Raw genomic sequence first — 18,093 nt, 5'->3', positions numbered from 1 at the left:
AGAAACAGACTTTTTAGATGACACCTTTTAGGTAATCTAATCCGATTACTTTTGGATTACTCAATGCATATTTTGATGAAAATCAAATTAATTTTAAATGTATTAAGTACCTGTGTTGTTAACATATTAAAGGAATATTCTGAGTTCAATACAAGCTCAATCAACAGCATTTGTGGCAAAAATTAATTTCGACTTGTCCCTCCTTTTCTTTTAAAAGCACAAATCTGTGTTTCAAAAAGGTAAGGCGGTTCTTAGGGGTCGGATCATACAGTATGCCTCATTCTCCAAAAAATCCAAAGCACCTCGTGGAGTTGGAAGGGAATATTAAAAATGTCGAGGCAGAGCTGAAGTGCCGAATGTCGTCTGATGGCCTCAGAGAACTGACCCGATTGAAATACAGATATAATACTATTTTGTCACAGAAAGTGGAGTTTTGGTTATTCAGGGCAAGACAGTCATACTTTGAGTCGGGGGACAAATCAGGGAAGCTTTTGGCTAGATATATCAAACAGAGAGAGTCTTTTTCTACCATTCCCTCAGTGAAATCTGCTGGTGGTGAAATATTTACCTCGGCCATTGATATTAATAATGCTTTTAAAGAATTCGATCTTGATCTTTATAGTTCCACGTCTTCGTCTACTGATGAAGATATTAGAAACTTTGTGGAAACATTAGATCTTCCTAAACTGACGACTGAGCAAAATAATTCTCTTGATTCTGAGATAAACTTGGAAGAGCTTGACAAGGTAATTAAGTAATTAAGGCTCAGGGGCCTGATGGCTTTGCCGCTGAATTTTTCAAATCTTATGCTACAGAATTGGCTCCACTTTTGTTAGAAGTTTATACAGAATCATTAAAGAATGGAAAGCTTCCGCCAACCATGACACAAGCCCGGATCAGTCTGATTCTTAAAAAGGACAAAGATCCAAGTGAGTGTAAGAGTTACTATCCAATTTCCCTCATCCAACTAGACGATAAAATATTGTCAAAAATTTGGGCTATCGATTAAATAAAGTTATGACTTATATCTGTTATACATATAGATCAGGTGGAGTTTATTCGGGGCCGCAGCTCTTCTGATAACATCAGGCGTTTCATCAATATCATGTGGTCAGTAGCGAATGATCAGACTCCGGTCACTGCCATCTCACTTGACGCTGAAAAGGTGTTTGATATGGTAGAATGGGATTATTTTTTTACGATTTTGGAAATGTATGGGTTCGGGAATACTTTTATTGGTTGGATTAAGTTACTTTATAGACACCCTGTAGCAGCGGTACAAACAAATGGATTCATTTCAGATTATTTTACTCTAGATAGGGGCACTCGGCAGGGTTGCCCTCTTTCCCCATTATTGTTCTGTCTTGCCCTGGAACCATTAGCAGCTGCGATAAGAAAGGAGGATGATTTTCCAGGGGTGATTGCGGGAGGTGTGGCACATAAGCTTCTGCTTTACACAGATGATATTTTATTATTCGTCTCCGACCCCACTAGATCTATGCCTTGCCTCCACAGAATTATTAATTCCTTTTCTAAGTTCTCAGGATACAGAGTTAATTGGTCTAAATCCGAAGCTTTGTCTTTGACAGCATACTGCCCAGTAACGGCTTTCCAGCCGGGCGCCTTCCAGTGGCCCCAACAGGGCATTAAGTATTTGGGAATTTTACTCCCAGAAATTTGTGTGATTTAGTTAGAGTTAATTTTGATCCCTTAATAAAAAGGTTTTTGAATGATGTGGACAGGTGGGCTTCATTACATTTATCGATGATTGGGAAGGTTAATGTAATTAAAATGAATTGTATTCCAAAATTCAACTACCTGCTACAATCTCTCCCTATAGACATCCCCCTCTCTTATTTCAAGCAATTTGATAGCATAGTGAAGTCCTTCATTTGGAATGGTAAACGTGCCAGATTACATTTCAGTAAGTTACATAGGCCGACTGACAAAGGTGGGCTAGATCTACCCAAGATTTTGTTTAATTATTATGCGTTCGGTCTCAGACATTTGGCTCATTGGTCGCTTCCACCTGAGAGAGCCCCTCCCTGGTTTTGTATTGAACAGGAAGTTCTTGCCCCTATTTCGCCATTGCAAAGCCTTTCTTATGCAATTTAAGATTTTACATCGATTCTATTGGACCCCCTCTAGATTGTATAGACTTGGTCTTAAAGACACACCCACCTGCTGGCGATGTCAGTCAGAAGATGAAGACACAACCCATGTTTTTTGGTGGTGTGTTAAGATCCAAGAATTTTGGTTGAGGGTTCAGAGTCTTGTGTGTGATGTGTTGGGCACTCACATTTAATTTTGCCCCAGACTCTGTATTTTAGGTGATGGGGTGGTCAATAATATGGGGGATAAATGCATAAAAAAATTGGGTCCTAGCCAGTGTTATGATCAGCAGACAGATCATTCTAAGGGGATGGAAGTAGGCTGGAGCACCCTCATTTCAAGAGTGGTGCACAGAGATGGGCAGGGTAGCGGCATTTGAGGAAATGTCATATAGAAAGCTAGGCAACTGGGATTTATTTAATAAGAAATTGGGCAGCTATTTGGCCTTTTTGGAAGGCTCTCGGGGAGGGGCAGATTTTAAATGTGTGATATATATATATATATATATATATATATATATATATATATATATATATATATAGATGTGTGTTTTTTTTTTTTTTTTTTTTTTTTGTGTGTGTGTATACTTTGGCTTTGACCACAAGGATATTTGTTGAGGGTCAGGGTGGGGTTGGGGATTGGGAGGGGAAAAGGGAATAATGGGGGTTAAAAATGTATTCTATGTATATATGTTTTGCTTTTATGTTTCATTGGTTAGAATCAATAAAAAGTGTTAATCAGGAAAAAAATAATTTTTTGTGGTAATCAACATTATGACACAAATGCTGTCGACTGAGCTTAACTTTTATTGAACCCGGAATATCAGGGTATCCGTACTTAAGTACAGGATTTGTGTATTTTGTGTGAACTTGTGTAACTTCTTTGTGTTCACAAGTGCGTTTTACTTTGAAATACAGCATGCTAAAGTGGAGCCACTGTTCCACAAACACACATTCTGCACAGATCTGAGCAGAATGTGTGTTTATAATCATTGCATGTAATGTGTGTATGTGAAGCTGTTCTACACTGAGATCCTTTTAAAGTGCTGAATTATGCATCAGTTCTGTCAGTGTGCTCTGCGGTCAGAGACAAGGTCATGTGATAAGGATGATACGTTTCCAAGGCAACACTGACAGGACACTAGACTGACCCCTCTCTCTTCATCTCCAGGTCAAACTGTGCCCTTTCATCACACACACATACACACACACACACACTTGAATTATTCATTTACAATCGTCCATCTCTGACATTTTTGCCTGAACTACAACAACTCCAAAATCTTCCCTCACATTAGCTTTATCCATTCCTTAGAAAACATTTACCATATTTGAACCACGGTATTTGTAGTAAACCATAATAACCATGAAATGTATGGTTTTACTACAGTAATCAATTTTAACCATTATATTCATAGTAAAACCATAATACAGGAAAACACAGGTTATGACTGTACCCCACGTTCCCTGAAAAGAGGGAATGAGATGCTGCATCAGTTTCTGGCACTATCGGAAGCTTCTCCAAGGAGGAACGATCTCTGAAGCCCTTTAAAATAACAGCAGTCTATTGGCAGATGGCGCATGACTCTCCGCCCCTGATGCATGAATCATCGTGGGCATACAAACAGGAGCACAATGCATTTCATCAGGATTTTCAGTTGAAAAGAGGGTAGTGCATCTCTCGGTCCCTTTACAGCGAGAAATCAGTAGTGCGGCCAGCGTACACAGAGTCTTGTTCCCTCCTTTCAGGGAACCAAGTTTACAGTTGTAACCAGAGCATGCCCTTTCATGTCGGTCACTTCGACGCTGCGTCAGTTGCTGATGCTATGGGGATCCTATACCATCGCACCATGCTACTGATTGCACACACGTATAGCACTACTAGCCAAGAGGGTAGGAAAGCTCAAACCCAGTCTCCTCTTTGTATTGAATAATATGAAGGAAGGAGAGCTTAAAAGTCTGCATACCTGCATAACTGTTCAAAATGCTCTCAGAGCCATGAGGACTGCAAGCATTTCTAGGCGACTAAGTGCCGAAAACAGAAGAACGTCGCACAGGGCTTCCCGGCCTGTGTTGGATGCATCTGTCATGACGACTTTGTGTCTGGACACTCGGCCAAGGGCAACGCCCTTCCGATAAATCACGGTCGTTATCTCGTCAGCGGGAGATGTAAGAGACCATGTCACCACATGTGATGAGAGACTCAAGAGTTGGCCGAACATTGGAGAGGCCTCATACAGGTATGTAATAAGCATAGAGGGGTTACAGCAGCTGTTTCCTTCTGCAGCTGTCAAGCTCAAATCCCGCTGAAACTGTCACAGCGGTAGGGCTACCGTCGGCTTAAACTCGTCAAGCACCAGAGTATAGATCAAGTGCATTCGTTGGTCAGACACAGTGACATGGCTACTGAGTCGGGTTTCATTCCAAGAAGAAAACTAGCAGACTGGTACCAACATGCTTTTTGCTTAATTGACTTTGAGACCCAAATGCTCCAGATGTGCAAGCAGCAGATCCCTGTGCTTGCAGACTTTGAACTGGTATGCAGTCCTATCAAAGACGAAATTCAAGAATGGCCTGTAATAAGGGACTATCTGTGCATGAAGTAACGTGTCTTTCAGATCAGTTGATACAAAATGGTCCAGAAGACAGACGTAAGACAAAATCTGTCTCAGAGTAATCATTTTGAACAGAGACTTCCTGAGTGTCAGATTCAACGTCTCAAGTATAATATAGGTCATAGGACACTAAGCTAGCAGAAAATTCTGTAGAATGTAGAAGTCTTTCTATACGCCGCTATGCTACCTATCGCATATTTGGTGAGGAGACATTGTACAATTGAGCACTAAATTGGCACGTCCCAAACCGTGACATTGGAGGAGAGGATGCCATTAAAGCGAGGCGAACGCCTCGCGAACTGAAGCACATAGTTGTTTATAGTTTTGTGCCTCGTGCAACCACAATGGGATTCAAAAACTTTGTTGGAACATGACAATCATGGCACAGAGCCAACAGAAAAACAAACAGTAAACCGTGCTCCGTATCCCATCCTCGATAGATATAGGGAGGAGAGGGGACTGGTGTCAGCTTTCCCAGAAAGCAAGCCGAGAGCAAAGTGTTTACAGAACGTCATGCTTGCAATTAACAATTAATCTCAGCAAGTGCTGTATCAGCGCTTGCCTGACAGGGATAAATGACAGCAATATATAACATTCCCCTCATCGTAATCTCTGGCAAACATGATTGTATCATGTGCCGTACAGGACAGGCAAGGTCCAAGGTGGCAACAAGTCATTCTCAAAAACTCTCCGTTCTCTACATCCCATTCTCATGTGCCTCCCTCGTGGTTCCTTTGGGAGCTGCAGATGTAGTATGGCGGGAGGAGAGGGGAGTGAATTTGGCTTTCAAAATGAAAGTGAGCCGAGAGAGAATGCGCTTACAATGAACGCAATCGAACTCAGTGAGCACTCTATCAGCCTAAACAACAACAGCGCTCATACTGAACGGGCAAAGCCGCTTGATATGGTGTTGAGGAGACACGCATGGCTGGGTCCGCGACAAATCCTCCTCAAATCTCTGTGCTCCGTTTCCATCCTTGTGCCTCCCTCGTGCAGTTCCTCAGAAGCTGAAGGAGTATAGCTGGAGAAAAGGGGAACGGCTTCAATCTTCAGAACGAAAGTGAGCCATGAGTAGAGCATCTTGATTTTCATGTGTTCATAGTAAACGCAATCAGTCCCAACGAGCACCTTTTACATAAAATGTTTCAAACGCGCAAGTGATAAAAGATATGCTGTTTGTCAGCGCAGAGGCAGGGAGATAGAAAAATATTCCATTCACTGTTAAGTGTGCAGATTCAATGACAAAGCTGAGTTTCAGATGTCCAGAGCACGAGAGATGTTATCGAGAGCCTTACGTGAAAAGTATATGAAATGGCACTGTGCTCCAGTTTATATGCCCACGATGATGACTGCATTAGGGGTGAAGTGTCAAGCACCATCTGCCAATAGATTCACATGATTTTAATGGGCTTCAAAGATCATCACTCCTGGGAGGAGTTCCCATAGCGTCAGCTACTGACGCAGCGTCAAAGCAACTGACTTGAAAGAAAAATTATAATCTGTCAAAAAAACATGGTTGCTACAGTTTAACCATAGTAATACTATGGTTAATTTGTGGTACAAATATGCTTTTTATAACCATGGTTTCTCCAGGAACCAGTAAAAACTGTTTCATGGTAAGAACCATGCTTTTTGTAAAATGTACCAAATGTACTGTACCAGAAATTAACCATGGTGTTACTACAGTAAAACAACTCCCCCCCCCCCCTTTTTTTTTTTTTTTTTGGCAGAATGATTACTATTTTTATTGCCGTAGTTTTGTTTTTCCTGTATGATTATTATAGTTTTACCTTGAATGTTATGATTAAAATATTGTTACTGTAGTAAAACCATAGAACATTTTGTGGTTATGGTTGTCCTACAAATACCAGAGTTCATCTATTGTTAACGTAGTAAAACCATGGTTAATTTTAGTAAGGGATGGATAAAGCTTTTGCGAGGGAACAAAAAACTATTTCAGAAAATAAATTACATACCTGTACTCTAAGGGGCTCCGTAGTAATCAAGAAAATGTACATACAGTGCACAGTACACATACTGCAAAAATAGTACATAGTATGCTATTCTGAACACTGCCAAAGTCTTAATTCCCGCTCCGTTAGACATAATTGTGTTATATTCCCTCTTAGCCCCATGGAGTGTAAAATAAGGAAACAGATGTGTATCTATGTAACGCTGTTTTATTTGGTACTGAGGTTCATTACAAACAACTGAAGGAAGAAAAACAGAAAAGATATCAGCAAAAAAAATAAACACAACCACCAGATGCAGATTTTATTCCATACAAGTTTCACTGAAAACTAAAGTCAATTCTGATGCTTCCATCATTTATATATTGTTTGACACTATTATTATGATGATAACATGAGGTTGTTATCAGCTGAATCTCATTACCAGAGTAACAGCAGAGTAAAGCTACAGGAGTGTTTGGTTCTGAGAAACAGTTTAAGAGAAAAGAAAAATCCAAAAGTTAAAGCATCAATTTTCTCATTGGTACAAGCGTTTAAATCGGCATCTACTACACTAGTCTGACAATCTCCTTAACAATAGACATGTTGAGCAATCTGTCACATATGAAACGTTAAATATGAATATAACACTTCATTAGTTTATAAAGCAGCAAACAGTGATAATAATGCTTCATTAAGTGAAATGTTGTTCCGTATATCTTTTAATGTTACTGGGTCAGGACAGTTATAATATAATAACTTTACTCAACAGTCAAACCTTTTGAAATCAACACAATATTTCCTTTCAAAAGTTTACATTTCTAACATTTTCAACGTTCTTTTAAATTCTACAGACAGAAGAAATAAAATCAAAAAGGGAACCAATTAAACAGTAATTACATGAATAAGAATAACATTAAGAAAACAAACGTTTCATCTATTTTGGCAATATTTCCCAAATGTAGCAGAAAAAGAACTTTTCATCAGAGGGAAAATAATAAATCAAAGTAAAGTTCTACACGAGAACAGACTTTTTTTCCCCCGACTTTTTGTCTAATCTTATTGTTTATTAAAGTTTTTATATTTTGGTTTCACAGCGCAACAAGAATCAGAGTCCCAGAAGTTTAAAGACTTTTTTCTGTGACTCTAGAACATGTTATTTTGATCAGTCATTCAAACAGTGAAGATCAGATCTCATTTGTGTGGTATACCGTTAGTTAACCATTAGCTAAACCGATCTGCAACACAAAAAACATTAAAACACACAAGAACAATAAACATCAGGCTTGTTCGTGTGCTTTGAAGAAAGAGGAACTGACACGTTAAACACATACGAGGTATTTGGTCATATCAACACTATCACTAACAGCTATTTGGCAATTTCAGCTTCAGCAACATTAATAAAAAGCAGTGGTCATTATTTCTGGTATTATTAACATTTGAAAATATTTCCGGTATTTGCTAGTCGTCATTAGTAATTTCCAGAATACAATCTGTGAGGTAATCAAGAGTGTTTTAAGAAGCTTGAGCTACTCTATATTGGGTTCTGAGCATTACACTTTGGTAAATGGTCAGGCAGACAACAATGAAGAGAGTTTGTGGAGCACCGTTAAATAAAGAGAACCGTTGGATCTTTGGACGTCCCTCAAATTTCGCAGGAGGCGGATTAAGACAGAACACGAGTAGCAACGCTGAGGAAACACTTTCAGACTCTAGAGTCACGGCAGGTCCATCAGAGGCTGAAGATCTTCTAGAACGGTTCTGAGGGCATCAGTTCAGATCCGTCAGAAGGCTGGCACACGGGTGGGCACATCTCAGAGCTTTTGGTTGAGGTAGAAACGCTTGACCAGCAGTAGGCAAAGGGTCATCTCGAGAGGTCAGAGGTCAGGCTGAGGCACAGGGTCTTTGGATGTCCAGTGTTTTGGTGGGAGGAGTTTAAGGGGAAAGTGGGCGTGGCTGGTGGCTGCACTCAGGCTAATGCGGTGAATTATAAACGTCCAATCACAACGCACATACACATCTAATAATAATAAACCAATCAAGCTCTTTTAATCCTATGCATTTTTGGTTTGTTTACAGTCGTTTGTTTTAGTTCTGCTAGACGCACACTTGTATGCACTTTGGTTGATTTGTTTGGAAACTGTAAAAAGTTTTCCTCTTTAATAACTGACAGATATCTGATGTGAGAAAGTAAAACTAATAGCTCTAATGTGGTTTGGTTTTAAAATCAGTGGCTCTGTACCAAAACCTAGTGAGCTGCCTACCTAGACAGCATTTTAAGGCAGCATTAGGTGTGTAGCATCCCAACAAAAATGGCATTTCAAACAGTGGGCATCGTAATTATTCCTTCAAAGACAAAATGCACTGGTCTAATTCTGAGACATGTTCATTCAATAATATATCAACTATTTAACACAATACTGGTGTGTTTAATATTAAAGTATTATTTAGAAAATCATGTTGAGCTCTATTGGTGTCAGCTGATTTCCTGTGGCACACAGTGATGTTGCCTAAGTAGTGTGCTTCACATCAGTCACGTCAGTTAGGATGCTGCCTATGTAGACAGTAGACAGCGAGGCAGCTCACTATGTAACAGCCTGTGTGAGAAATACTCTTACATTCATCATTCACACATCTGAGGCACTGAAGAAACTCTCGTTTACACTGAACTCTGACTGACGTGTGTGTGACTGGAGATTTCACATCATGTAAGGCTTTGGCGGGGGTAAAGGAGGAAACAGTGCAGCCGAGAGGAGAGGGGAGGGGTGTGGGGAAACTGTGGTAGAGGTGTGTTCACCCTGTGCCAGTGCTGGTGCCCATGTTTGTGCCCGGTGGGTGGAGAGGTTCAATCATGACCTCACACTGACCTGTAGCTGCCTGATGCTCTGCTGTAACACCCTAAAACACAACAAGAACATTCATTAGAAATGATCAATAAAAACATATATGTGTGTGTGCGCAGTGTTGTGTTAATCTGATTAGTTACTGTAATCTAATTACATTTTTATCATTTTATTTTATCCGTTTTAAAATGTCCAGTCTTGCATGACTGTGTGAACCCTGTAGATAAACGTGTCCGTGTGTGCTGTTCACCTGTGGCGTTAGCTCTATAGCATCAGCAGCAGTGCAGATGGTGGCGTCTTTAGCTGTCGAGTCTCTCTGTGAGCCGCTTCCTCCTGACAAACTCCAGTCACCCTTAGTGCCCTTATTACAGAAGAAACTACACACACACACACACACACACACACACACACACACACACACACTGTCAGCACAGTTCATCAGCAGTGTCTGTTATGGGGACAATATAACAGACATACCTGTGCCTGTATCCAAACATCAGGAACAGAGCGCAGAATATGATGCAGGCCATGCCAATGTGAATTCCAACCACGATGCCAGTCATTGAGCCATCAGCATCCTGATGACAGTTACACACACTCTGCCCTGCTGCATGCACACACACACAAACACACACACACACAGTCAATACACTGACACATCACAATTTACGGTCAGGTTATACTGACATTGAAAAACTATTTTTGTTGATAACATTGTTCAGTTTAGCATATTCTTAATGTTTGAGTTTTATTTCAGTCCATTTTGAAAGTCACATTCTCTGAGGATGAAACTCTTGTGAACTGCATACTGAGATTTCTCTTATAAGCAGTATGTGAGACAAACATCTCAAACAGTAGTATATCACATTATTGTCTCATGACCAGTGAGGTATTGTGTGTTTAATTTAGTGACCAGCATTTTTAAGTCAGTTTTGTGTAAAAATGTCGGAACTTTTGTTGGTCTGATCAAGAGTAAAGAATGAGATGTTAAAACAGATTCATTCTAGTGTTTTATACTGTATGGTTTATTGTGGACTGCTCATTTGAGCAAATGTTGTTTTCTGTGCATGCAGAACAAGTCCTCTGTCTCCACCTAGTGTAAGTGAGGTCATACTGCATCACCTGCTGTATCTTTCACACTCTTTCCTGTCTCAGCCAATGAGACGAGTCGCTTGTTGCTGATGCTGTCGCCGTTTCCATTAAAGGCAGCGAGCTGAATCTCATACACTCCTGCAGATTCTGCAACAACACACACACTGACAGTAAGACAAGGCTGTATCTGTGTGTGAGTGAGAGAGTGTAACTGTGTTTGTGAGAGAGAGTGTGTGTGTGTGAGAGTGTGTAACTGTTTGTGAGAGTGTGTTTGTGTATGTGTGTTGACCATGACTGTGTGAGTGTGTGTGAGAGTGTGTGTGTTGACCATGATAGTGTATGGTGTGTGTGTGTGTGTGAGAGTGTTTGTGTGTGTGTTGACTGTGAATGTGTGTGTGTGTGTGTGTGTGTGTGTGTGTGTGTGTACTGTGACTGTGTGTGACTGTGACTGTGTGTCTGTGTGTGAGTTGACTGAGTGAGAGTGTGTGTGTGTCTGTGTGTGAGAGTATGTGAGTGTGTCTGTGTAAGAGAGTGTGTGCATGTGAGTGAGTGTGTGTGTGTGTGTGCTGTGTGTGTGAGTCTGTGTGTGTGAGTGTGTGTGTCTGTGACTAAGTGGTGTGTGTGAGAGAGTATGTGAGTGTGTCTGTGTAAGAGTGTGTGTGCATGTGAGCGAGTGTGTGTGAGAGTGTGTGTGTGTGTGAGTCTGTGTGTGACTGTGTGAGAGTGTGTGTGTGTGTGTTTGAGAGAGTGAGTGTGTCTGTGTAAGAGTGTGTGTGCATGTGAGTGAGTGAGTGAGAGAGTGTGTGTCTGTGTGTGAGAGTATGTGAGTGTGTCTGTGTAAGAGTGTGTGTGCATGTGAGTGAGAGAGTGTGTGTCTGTGTGTGAGAGTATGTGAGTGTGTCTGTGTAAGAGCGTGTGTGCATGTGAGTGAGTGAGTGTGTGTGTGTGACTGTGACCGTGAGTGGTGTGTGTGTGTGTGTGTGTGTGTGTGTGTGCAGTGTGAGTGCATGTGAGTGTGTGTGTGTGTGTGTGTGTGAGTGTGTGTGTGTGTGTGTATGTGAGTGTGTTGACTGTGACTGTGTGTGGTGTGTGAGAGTATGTGAGTGTGTCTGTGTAAGAGTGTGTGTGTGAGAGAGTGTGTGTCTGTGACTAAGTGGTGTGTGTGTCTGTGTAAGAGTGTGTGTGCATGTGAGTGAGTGTGTGTGTGACTGTGACTGTAAGTGGTGTGTGTGTGAGAGTGTGTGAGTGTGTCTGTGTAAGAGTGTGTGTGCATGTGAGTGAGTGAGTGAGAGAGTGTGTGTCTGTGTGTGAGAGTATGTGAGTGTGTCTGTGTAAGAGCGTGTGTGCATGTGAGTGAGTGAGTGTGTGTGTGTGTGACTGTGACTGTGAGTGGTGTGTGTGTGTGTGTGTGTGTGTGTGTGTGAGTCTGTGTGAGAGTATGTGAGTGTGTGTGCATGTGAGTGAGTGAGTGTGTGTGGGTGAGAGAGTGTGTGGGTGAGAGAGTGTGTGGTGTGTGTGTGTGTGTGTGTGTATGTGAGTGTGTTGACTGTGACTGTGTGTGGTGTGTGAGAGTATGTGAGTGTGTCTGTGTAAGAGTGTGTGTGCATGTGAGTGAGTGTGTGTGTGACTGTGACTGTAAGTGGTGTGTGTGTGAGAGTGTGTGTCTGTGTGTGACTGTGTGTGTGTGAGAAAGAGTGTGACTGTGTGTGACTGTAAGTGGTGTGTGTGTGTGCGTGTAAGAATGTGTGTGCATGTGAGTGAGTGAATGTGTGTGTGTGACTGTGACTGTAAGTGGTGTGTGTGTGAGTGTGTGTGTGTGTTGACTAACCCAGGTTAGAGATGGTGTGTGTGTTGATGTGGCCGGGGAATCTCTCTTCTGTTCCAAACTTCTGTTGTGGCAGCATTCGATGAGAGAGTTTAAATCCCTCCACTCGACCCGGTTTACTGGGCAACTCCCAAAACACCTGCATCGCTGTACTGTTCAGAACCTTAGTGAAGAAACTGGGCATACTGGGAACTGAGAGAGACACAGACAGACTTTAGTCATTATTGTCATGACAATTTTGCAGCCTCCCCAATAAACATTACTGTAAAGGGGACAAAATTATTATATATTTATGAAAGAAGATGATAATGTTAGTCACAGAGGATGCTTTAAATTGATCAAGAATTACAGTAAAGACGTTTATAATGTTTCTTACAACTATTTCTGTTTAAATAAATGCTGTATTCTTCACACTTTCTGTTCAGCAATGACACCCGAGTCAGTTTATTCGAGATCTGTAACATGATGGCGCCGCGGATGGCTGCTTCGGTGTGGAGCTCTCTAGCGTTTTTGTTACTTTCGTTTGTTGTTTCCCGATCAGTTTCACCAGAGATGAACTGCTGAATATTCGGCAGAGCATACCTGATCATTTTTTGCCAGTGTTTGATTATTCGGATGTTTTATTAGACATCTTAGTTGGAGGCGCAGCGGTGTTTTACAAGTGCTCCAAGAGACGCAATCAAGGGAAGTGCACCGGCGTGCTTGTGAAGCTCCGTCAACGCAGCTTTAGGACTTCGCTGCCGAGTATTCATCTGCCGATCGTCCGCTCCCTCGCCAACAAAACGGACGAACTGCTTCTGCTCACTCAAACAAATAAGGACTTTTCTAACTCCGCTGGTTTCATGGAAACCTGGCTGAATGAACTTCTGGTAGTCAACGTCAGTACTCACTGAGCTACCCAAGCCTCACGGTGTTTCCAAACTTTGGAACAGTAGGCCTACTAAATATTTTAAATGGCAAAGTATTTATGTATCATGGTTGTATTTATTGTGCTGCCTTTGACTTATTGTATTCAAATCAGCGTGCATTACTGTATTCCAGTATCTAGGAGAATCATCATTGAGAATAAATAATGAAAACAACAAAAAACTCAAAAGCGTCACATTAAAGATTTACATCACGGTAATAAGAATGAGATTTATTCTGCATTACAGTAGTGAGAATTTAGGGGGGAAATGAGCTTAATTCTTTGTTCATCTTAAATGTTTTTCAAAGGTTTCATGTGATTCATATAGAATTTAATCTGTTGTCGTATACAAGTATAAATGTGTACACAGCTTTGATCCTTTATGAAACTCCTCAAATGTTCAGTAGGTTGATGTGTGTGCTCTTACCGCCCCCTAGTGTCGTGGTGATGACAGTGTTGGACTGTTGGCTGGCGCCCAGCGGCGAGTACGCTTTCACGTATATGGAGAAGGTGGTCGCTGGCTCCAGATTACTGAACTCATGGTCAAATGTGTCTTTACTAACGGCTTCCTGAAGCTCACTCCTGTCAGGCTCTACAATCACACACAAACATCAATCAACATCTGAGATTATCCACATCTGACTACATGAAACTACTTCTGTCTGTCTGTCTGTCTCACCGCCCAGTTTGCGGATGTGCAGCACGTATCCGATGATGCGGTCGGTGACGTGTGGTTCCGGCTGCTTCCAGCGCATCTGCAGTGAGGTGGTTGAGAGCGGTGTGACCGTGAGGTCCTGAGGGGCTTCTGGGAGTTCGGTGGACTGAGAAACGGCGAGTCTGGCGCTGGCCTGGTTAGTTCCGGCGCCGTTCTCTGCGATACACTGATAAATGGCCTCGTCTTCAGCGGTGATGCGCGTCACAGCCAGCGTACTACAGAGAGGAACACACGCACAACATCTGATGAGATCTCACAAACACTAGGACATCTCCTCACACTGCCATCTGAAAACAGTTAAGGAGAGATAGGATGTGAACTTCAGGTCAGGTGAGTGTTGACCTGTTGTTGTTGGTGAGTTTGACGTGGTCTCCAGGTGTGAGGATCTTCCCGTTCTTCAGCCAGATGAGGTGAGGATCAGGAACACCTTGAGCCTGACAGGTGAAGACCGCGCTGCTGCCCGCAGGTTTAGACACCGACTGCGGCCACTGCAGGAACTCTGGAGGAGCTGAACATGACAGAAAGAGTTTAATAATGCCTGATGATGTCACTGATAAAAACACATCACAGTTTCTCTCATGAACAGCAGCTGGACTCAATCATTTTGCAGCTCAGTGAACAATGATTTATCAAAATACTGTTGTTCATTATTTATGTTAGTTCATAACTGCTGTTAATGTATACAGCAACTTAAACTAAGATTAATAAATGCTGTAAAAATATTATTATTATAAAAAAAATAAATTTGGAATGCCCAATTCCCAATGCGCTCTAAGTCCTCGTGGTGGCGTAGTGACTCGCCTCAATCCGGGTGACGGAGGACGAATCCCAGTTTCCTCCACGTCTGAGACCGTCAATCCGCGCATCTTATCACGTGGCTTGTTGAGTGCGTTGCCATGGAGACATAGCGCGTGTGGAGGCTTCACACCATCCACCGCGGCAACCACGCTCAACTCACCACATGCCCCACCGAGAGCGAACCACATTATAGCGACCACGAGGAGGTTACCCCATGTGACTCTACCCTCCCTGGCAACCGGGCCAATTTGGTTGCTTAGGAGACCTGGCTGGAGTCACTCAGCACGCCCTGGATTCAAACTAGTGAGCTAGCGAACTCCAGGTGTGGTAGCCAGTGTAAAAATATTATTAATTGTTAGTAGCTATTGCACTAACTAATGTTAATTAAACCTTACTGTAAAGTGTTCTAGTGACTCTTCACAATTGACCTTCAGCTAAATCATCATCACTCCATCTCTCTAAACCCATCAATCTACACCCCCATACCCCCACACGCATCATTTCCTGCAGGCCTCCTAGAATAGGGTCAGAGGTCAGAGGTAATCGGTCACTCAGACACAATTATTCCTCCCTCATCACATATTCTCTCATCTCTTTCTTTCATTATCCATCTGAAATCAAATAAATTACCCTAAAATATCATGAAATGCCCTAAAAATAATCAGAAATACTATGAAAATACTAGAAACACCCACAAATGCAGTACAATATTCAAAACATACACCAAAACACTATCAAATGCTTTAAATACATGAAGAAGAAAAAAACCAAATACTGTAAAAATACACCAAAATACTAGACAAATATCCTAAAATACATGAAATGCCATAAATATGCCTAAAATATTCTAAAAATACACAGAAATACTTTAAAAATATTCTTAAAATACATGAAAATCCCCTGAAATACTCTAAAAATATTTCAGTGCATTTTCATGTATTTTATTGTATTCCATTATATTTTTTCAACTATCCTAAAATACACTGAAATACTGGACTATGCTCTACAATACTCTTCAAATAGCATAAAATACCCTAGAATACCTTAAAATCCTCCATATTACTGTCAATCTTCTATAGTCTGTAGGTGTAGTTTTACACACACCTCATATCAGTTTACTAAAATCATGAGTGTATGTAACACTGTCCATTAATTAATTTATTTTCATTTCCTGTCTGTGTACACTTGCCCTTGCCTTTTGTCTTTCTCTCTGTTTCTCTCTCTCTCTCTCTCTCTCCCTCCCTCCCTCTCCCTATCCCTCTCTCTCCCTCTCTCTCTATCCCTCTCTCTCTCTCTCTCTACCTCCCTATCCCTCTCTCTCTCTCCCTATCCCTCTCTCTCCCTATCCCTCTCTCTCCCTCTCTGTCTCTCTCTCCCTCCTCCCTCTCTCTCCCTATCCCTCTCTCTCTCTCTCTCTCCCCCTCTCCTTTTCTCTCTCTATCCCTCTCTCTCTCTCTATCCCTCTCTCTCTCTCTCTCTATCCCTCTTTCCCTCTCTCTCCCTATCTCTCTCTCTCTCTCCCTCTCTCTCTCTCTCTCTATCCCTCTCTCTCTCTCTCTCTCTCTCTCTCTCCCTATCCCTCTCTCTCCCCCTCTCCCTCTCTCCCTATCCCTCTCTCTCTCTCTCTCTCTCTCTCCCTATCCCTCTCTCTCCCCCTCTCCCTCTCTCTCTATCCCTCTCTCTCCCCCTCTCCCTCTCTCCCTATCCCTATCCCTCTCTCTCCCCCTCTCCCTCTCTCCCTATCCCTCTCTCTCTCTCTCTCTCTCCCTATCCCTCTCTCTCCCCCTCTCCCTCTCTCTCTATCCCTCTCTCTCCCCCTCTCCCTCTCTCCCTATCCCTCTCTCTCTCTCTCTATCCCTCTCTCTCCCTATCCCTCTCTCTCCCCCTCTCCCTTTCTCTCCCTATCCCTCTCTCTCTCTCTCTCTCTCTCTCTCTATCCCTCTCTCTCCCTCTCCCTTTCTCTCCCTATCCCTCTCTCTCCCTATCCCTCTCTCTCTCTCTCTCTCTCTCTCTCTATCCCTCTCTCTCTCTCTCTCCCCCTCTCCCTTTCTCTCCCTATCCCTCTCTCTCTATCCCTCTCTCTCTCTCTCCCTATCCCTCTCTCTCCCTCCCTCCCTCTCCCTCTCCCTCCCTCTCTCTCTCTCTATCCCTTTCTCTCCCTCTCTCTCCCTATCCCTCTCTCTCTCTCTCTCTCTCTCCCCCTCTCCCTCCCTCCATATGGCTGTGGAGTGTATTGTTTTTTCCAGTGTGTGTGTGTGTGTGTGTGTGAGATTGTGTTTCTGTATGGCAGCTGCTGCTCAGAATTAGACGAGACTCAGACTTTCCTCAATAGGCGGCTGGTGGGCCACATCCGGCCCGTGAGAGAGAAATGTCTGGCCCGCGCTAAAGGCCTGTTCACACCAAATTCGTGATGATTTTGTGAGACAAACTTCTACCGAAAGTCTACACACGCAAGAGTCCGAAAAAAGAAAAAGAAATGTCACCCCTGTACAGTAGGTGGTGCTGTTCCTGTATTACAAACATTTATACCAGTCTCCTGCCCTGCTCAGCTGTCAACACAAGAGATTCATATATTGAACACTGTTAAAGCATTTATTTACCTAATTTGGCATAACTGTTTCATTGTTCTTTCCATGATGTTGATGCATTCTGAGGAGTTTATAATCTGTGTTTTTATAGGAGTGAGATGAGTAAAGAGTGCTGCTGCATAAATATACATCCTGTTTATACTGTATTTGCACAGACTCCTGAACCCAACTACACGTTTTATAATAAATAACATTTATAATTGAATTTCTTTGCCATTAAAATAGCAGTGTGGTTCTGCCATTTGTTTGTGTACAGTAAAATACTGCATGTAAAGAGTATTTTTATTATGGGATATTTTACTATGACATTAGTGCAAATGAAATGCCGAACCTTGCTGCTATTTTTAATGCCATGAGAATATAACAGGCACAGTGATATACTGAAGAATGTAAGACAACACCATCAGAAGACTTTCAGAAACAGACCAGGTTTATGTTTGCATTATATCATTTTCGGGGGTACCACATCTGCTCGTCACTGTCACTTCTCTCATTGAATGGAGTGATGTCAATTAGATCAGACGGTCTATTCTACCGTCAACTGATGATCCATCTGATCCACCCATATGCACCACGACATTAAGTCAATTTGAACCCATCACGTTGCTGTCTTTATGTGAAATTGTCAATAAGTTAAATCCCACTACCTC

The 18,093-nt window shown here is 42.1% G+C and overlaps 1 protein-coding gene across 1 annotated transcript in view; it reads right to left on the bottom strand.

The window, feature by feature from the left end:
- Positions 1-9,468: 9,468 nt before the first annotated feature.
- Positions 9,469-18,093, bottom strand: part of LOC127454537 (immunoglobulin superfamily DCC subclass member 3-like) — a 22,597-nt gene continuing 13,972 nt past the window's right edge. Inside the window, exons 7-14 of the mRNA XM_051721835.1 lie at positions 14,400-14,565; positions 14,022-14,272; positions 13,770-13,934; positions 12,439-12,627; positions 10,641-10,757; positions 9,996-10,125; positions 9,769-9,895; positions 9,469-9,573 (exon numbers count right to left, since the gene is read on the bottom strand). Of these exons, the coding sequence (XP_051577795.1) occupies positions 9,469-9,573; positions 9,769-9,895; positions 9,996-10,125; positions 10,641-10,757; positions 12,439-12,627; positions 13,770-13,934; positions 14,022-14,272; positions 14,400-14,565 (1,250 nt within the window). The remainder of the gene's footprint in view (positions 9,574-9,768; positions 9,896-9,995; positions 10,126-10,640; positions 10,758-12,438; positions 12,628-13,769; positions 13,935-14,021; positions 14,273-14,399; positions 14,566-18,093) is intronic.

The sequence above is a fragment of the Myxocyprinus asiaticus genome, chromosome 16, assembly GCF_019703515.2.
Source record: "Myxocyprinus asiaticus isolate MX2 ecotype Aquarium Trade chromosome 16, UBuf_Myxa_2, whole genome shotgun sequence".
NCBI classification, from domain to species: domain Eukaryota; kingdom Metazoa; phylum Chordata; class Actinopteri; order Cypriniformes; family Catostomidae; genus Myxocyprinus; species Myxocyprinus asiaticus.
Note: the sequence above shows the minus strand (reverse complement) of the source record. Positions and strands in the feature narration are given on the sequence as shown.